We start from the raw sequence: 5,557 nt of genomic DNA on the forward strand, positions 1-5,557 counted from the left end.
TCAGCCCACCAGGGGGCGCGGCTAGCTGGCATGTGGTGCTGGGGGACGGAACCGTGGTCCCTGTGCTGTGCTAAGCCTGCTCCAAGTAGGTGCCCTAGACCACTGAGCCATCTCACCAGCCCCTCCCTGTAGGTTTTATCTCTTCTTTTTATCTTCAGGTGACAAATTACCTGGGCATTGAATGGATGCGTAGGCATCTTGCTCCGGACTACAGAGTCCATATCATTTCCTTTAAAGACCCCAACCCGATGCACATTGACGCCACCTTCAACATCATTGGGCCTGGACTTGTGCTTTCCAACCCTGACCGACCATGTCACCAGGTAAGAAGAGCTCTTGGGGTGGCGGGAAAGTGATGGAGCCTAGCAGCTAAAGCAATTTCCACTTTGTTTTAAGCCCTTCTGTGGCTGCTAGTGATTGTAAATGACAGACTGAGCAGTGTGTGTCAGTGTTATGGTCAAGCATTGGGTTGCTAATGGAGGGTTTGACACCCCAATGTCTGACACCCAGAAATAGATACTGTCGCAGTGATGGTTTGTATAGTGTCCTCGGACAGTGACTTCACTGCTTGGTGTTGTAAAACAGTGTTGTCAAACAGAGTTTGTCCACAGGAGGGTATTGCTGTTGAATAAAATGGTACATCTCATAATTGACAACTGCAGCTGAAACAGACAGCCCTGCCTGGTCTTGGCAGTGGGTCAGGCGACCCTCAGGCGGCTCTGCTCTTCAGGGTAGATGGGAGCCACTGCCCTAGCAGAATGAAAGCAGCAAGTGGGGATTTAAGCCCGCTTTGGTTGTTTTTGTCTTGCAGATTGATCTTTTCAAGAAAGCAGGATGGACCATAGTGACTCCTCCAACACCGACCATCCCTGATGGTAGGTTTACTTTTAAATACTTAGGAGGATCTTTCACCTACAGAGAGCAGCCTGCGTCTCACCCAGTTAGCAAACATGCTTCCCCAGTAAGAAGTGGTGGCTGTGAATTCCAGCACAAGGCTGGGGCTCGCGTTTGCCGTTTCTCCTTCCTTAGAAAATGAAAGTGAGACAACAAAAACAAGCTCGCATAAAGCAAGATATGACATCCCAAGGTGTGATGGGTGTGGCTGACCTGGAACATTTCTAGATACGTTGTTTTTGGAAACCGAGCTACCAAAAAGTTGAGCTATTGGGTTCATAGCCTTCCTTGTAAATCCTGGCTTTGAGCAGAAGCGGCAGCAGGTGAGTTCAACAGCTGTTGGTGTCTTACAGATCACCCGCTCTGGATGTCATCCAAATGGCTTTCCATGAACGTCCTAATGCTAGATGAGAAGCGTGTCATGGTGGACGCCAACGAAGTCCCAACTCAAAAGATGTTTGAGAAACTGGGTAGGTACAAGTAGTGCAGTGCACTGTGCTATGTAAAAAAAATTTTTTTGTTTGTTTTTTTGTATTTTAGCTGGCTCAGGATGCCTTAAGGGCAGGTCTGGTAAGGCATGAGGATCTGGGGATGGAACCACAGCATCCTGAGCCTGACTGCCTTTGCCTAAGCAGGCACTTAAACAACTGAGCTAAAGGGCAGGCGCCCGAAAATGTTGCACTAGAAGAACAAAAGAAATTCCAGCACTTCTGATAAGTGCTTAACTTCATTCAATTTCTATTCCTTCTAGAGGCACTTAGTTCTTAGTACTTTTGAGAAAAATGTTGAAGGAGAGGATTTTCATATAAGCTATTGTGTAGAGTACCATTCTTGACATGTTTGGCATACCCTGAGTGTCAATTTGTAATAGCCAGACAGTGTATTTGTTGACACTGAGTCATTTTTAAAAACTGTCTTATATTTCAGGTATATAACTCGAAAGAAAGTATCTGCCCCTTTACCACATCCCTCCTTAGTATAGTAGTTTGAAAAGATTGGCCCCTCAGTTTTATTTATTTTTGGCACCAGGAATTGAACTCAGAACCTCATGCCTGCTAGACAGATGCTGCACCGCTGAGCTCTATCCCCGGCCCAAATATCAAACTTGATTGGTAGACAGGTCTGAAAGTCAGTGGTTCCAGTTACTATTCCAGCCCCCGAAGAACAGACTTATCTGTCTGTGCTGGTGCTTATGCTTTGGTTATATATGCTGAGCGGGGTGTGTGTGTGTGTGTGTGTGTGTGTGTGTGTGTGTGTGTGTGAGAGAGAGAGAGAGAGAGAGAGAGAGAGAGAGAGAGAGAGACATGCTGGGTGTCAAACCCAGGGCCTTGGGCGTGCCAGGTGAGAGGGCTACCACTGAGCCACGTTCCCAGCCCGGCCTATCAGTTTTAGGTGGAACAGCATTAGATTTGATCCCTAATGCCATACCATAGTTTTTTTGTTTTGTTTTGTTTTGGGTTTTTTTTTTTTTTTTCTCTCTCTCCTCTGGCTTTCATTGATTAATAAAATTGCTTGAGTTCAGTTTATTTGTCTATTAGGATTTTGTTTTTATTTCATAATGTAAAATAGCATACATCCCCAAATATCTGACTTCTACTTTGACATGTAGTAATTAAAGTCTGTATAGAGAGAAACAGGAATTTTTTTTTTCTTTTTTCTTTTTTCTTTTCTTTTTTTTTTTTTTTAAACAGGAAACTTGGTAAAGCAAATATACCAAGTTCCTGAGTCCCCGCCAATTCAGGATAGGTACAGCTGTGGCCCTTGGAGTAGGACAGGCAGATCATTCCAGAGGACACACACGCGCACGCTTAAACCCCAGCGGGGCATGATGTGCACCCCTGTAGTCCCACCACTTGGGAGGCTGAGTGAGGCAGGAGGGTCGCTTTGAGTTCAAGGCCAGCCTGGGCTACATAGTGAGACTCTGTCTCAGAAACAAACGAAACGCCCCTCCTCCCACACCCTGCCTCCCCTGTGCTGAGCCGCCCTCACTGATTCTTCAGAGCTCTTCGTAGACTCGGGCCTCATTTCTCCCTCACTCACCTGCGCTCTTGATCCTGTCGCTCCTGTGTCCTCTCAGAATAACGAGGGAAGAGAATAAACTGCCTTGTAACAATCCCCACTACGTCTAACCCAAGGATTCCCCCGAATACGCTGATTAAGTAGACCACGCACAGCTCCGTGTGTCCCCGCAGACGGCGCCAACTGCAGTAGCAGGCTAAGGTGCCCACAGCCCTCCAGCCCCCGCTGAGGCGGAGCTCTTTTCTGTTGTTTCCTTAGTGTGCCTGGCAGAGTTCACCTGTACCAGATTCATTCCCTTCTTTGTGTGTGGCTAGGTAAAGTGCATTTTTCAGGTTGGCTAAATATACTTATTCTAGATCACCACCACAGTAAAACTAGAAACAGTCAGACAAGGGGACGCCTGATTCTAGAAGGCCCTGAGGTGGTATGAGTGGTCACTTTTGGACATTTGTCAGGAATATCTGCTCATCTAGTCAGTTGACTTGTAAATAGTCCATAGAACAAACTTCAGAGTCCGCTGACTTTTGGGAGATTTTTTCATTAGCACCAAAACAAATGAGATAAAAGATAAGCTGGAGCCGGGGAGACGGCTCAGTGGAATTAGCGCTTCCCTGGCAAGCACCAGGCCCTGAGCTCAATCCCTGGTTCCGCCAAAAAAAAACTCCCTCAAAACCCAAAAATATCAGAGGTAACCTGAACTATACAGTGATATCTTGTCTCAAAAAACACCAAAAATCAAAAACCAAACTAAAGAAAGCTCTAAAAGGTAAGCTGGTGATGGGGCTGGGGAAATGGCTCAGTAGAATAAGAGCTTGCCTGGCAAGTGCAAGGGCCTGAGCTCAATCCCAAAAAAAAAAAAAAAAAAAAAAAAAAAAAAAAAAAAAGACAGCTGGTGAAAAGACCGCTCTGGGTTGGGCTGGCCAGGAGGATCAGAAGCAGATTCCTCAGCACCGTTAGGCTTCCACCGGGCAGAACGGCTCCATGTGGGCCACCTGCCTGACCCCGGCCTCCTTTTTCAATGCAGGGATCAGCACCATTAAGGTCAGCATCCGTCACGCCAATTCCCTGGGAGGAGGCTTCCACTGCTGGACCTGCGACATCCGCCGCCGAGGCTCGCTTCAGTCCTACTTGGACTGACAGGCGGGCGCCCCAGGGCTGGGTGTAGGGCTGGTCCCTGCGCCTGTTCTGCCCAGTGCGTGACCTGCAGTGCTTGGAACAATCGTATCCTTCACAGGGGTCTCAAACCTGGTTCACTTTCATTCCTTTCCTTGGACACAAGGAAAATAACTTCTGCTGTGCGTCTCTTTCTTCTCCTAAAGTCATTTACTCTTTGGCTTCCAGTGTAAACGCTTGGTGAATGTGTACCAAGACAAGAATTAGTCACCCGAGTAGCTTGGCCACTAATATTTAACCATCTACCTCTGTTTGTACTTCTCTTTCCATAAGGCAGCTTGGAATACTGGTTCTAATCTTCGTTGTATTTTTCCTTTTTAGTAAGCTTGTAAGAGTTTGTATTACTTCATTTTTTCTAAAGGAGAGGAAGACTTAGGATTTACACAGCTTCTAAGTAAAACCAGATAATTTTCATTTTCTAATAAGGAAGTTGAGTAGTTTTTCTAAAAAAAAAAAAATAAGCTAGATGACTCAAACATTCACATGAGTTTTTCATGAATGTTTTTTAATATTTTCTTTTCAACGTTAGTGAAATATGCTACTAAAGCCACGTCATAGAACTTACCTCAATTCAGGAGAGCTATTTGAATCTGTTCCTCTTTTTCCAGAAATTTACAGAAATGTTTAGTGTAATAGGATATAACTGTTAGTCCTGTTCCTAAATTTTAATGTTCAGCATCTCATAGTTACATTACATCTTCAGTAATCTCAGATTTGTTTACAGATGTGCAACTTATTTAAAGCACAGAGGTTAAAAGCATTTGAAAAAAACTAATAGAGGAAACTTGCGAAGTAATTTTAATGTTGGATACTGTATGTGCATTTTTATTCTAATAAATGTTTGCATTCCAGATTATATTTTATCAGAGTTCGATGTCACTCTAATCATTTTAACGTAAGTAAATTATAGCGATGCAGCTCTTGGGACCGATTCCTAATTCTCTCACAAAACTGACACATTCACACCAAAGCTAAACCCAGGACTTGTATTCAGAACTGCATCATCAGGTCAACATTTTAGTTGATTATTTAGTTCGATATTACCTGAATATCTTGGGAGCATAAAGGACTACTTGTAGGCCCCAGGATTTAAAAAGAGCCTCTGTTTTAGAGTTGCTGAATGCATGTATTCATGACAAAATCGCAGAGAATGCGTATTTTGAAATGAATCACAGGATTCAAACATTCTCTTGCCAACTTTTTTTTTTTTTTTTCCCAGAACTGGGGATTGAACTCAGGCCCTTGAGCTTGCCAGACAAGTGTTTATTCTGCAGAGCTATCTCCCTGGCCCAGGGTTTTTTTTTTTTGTTTTTGTTTTTGTTTTTGTCTTTTTGCAGTACTGGGGGTTGCACTCAGGACCTTGAGCTTGTCAGGCAAGCACTTAGCCCCTACTGAGCTATCTGCCCAGCCCCTACTGAGCTATCTCCCCAGTCCCTACTGAGCTATCTGCCCAGCCCCTACTGAGCTATCT

At 44.6% G+C, this 5,557-nt stretch overlaps 1 protein-coding gene across 1 annotated transcript in view; it reads left to right on the forward strand.

The window, feature by feature from the left end:
- Positions 1-4,954, forward strand: part of Gatm (glycine amidinotransferase) — a 16,881-nt gene extending 11,927 nt beyond the window's left edge. Inside the window, exons 6-9 of the mRNA XM_004639031.2 lie at positions 159-323; positions 812-875; positions 1,248-1,364; positions 3,938-4,954. Of these exons, the coding sequence (XP_004639088.1) occupies positions 159-323; positions 812-875; positions 1,248-1,364; positions 3,938-4,050 (459 nt within the window). The 3' untranslated portion in view covers positions 4,051-4,954. The remainder of the gene's footprint in view (positions 1-158; positions 324-811; positions 876-1,247; positions 1,365-3,937) is intronic.
- Positions 4,955-5,557: the final 603 nt, after the last annotated feature.

The sequence above is a fragment of the Octodon degus genome, unplaced genomic scaffold (genome assembly GCF_000260255.1).
Source record: "Octodon degus isolate 3935 unplaced genomic scaffold, OctDeg1.0 scaffold00105, whole genome shotgun sequence".
NCBI classification, from domain to species: Eukaryota; Metazoa; Chordata; class Mammalia; order Rodentia; family Octodontidae; genus Octodon; species Octodon degus.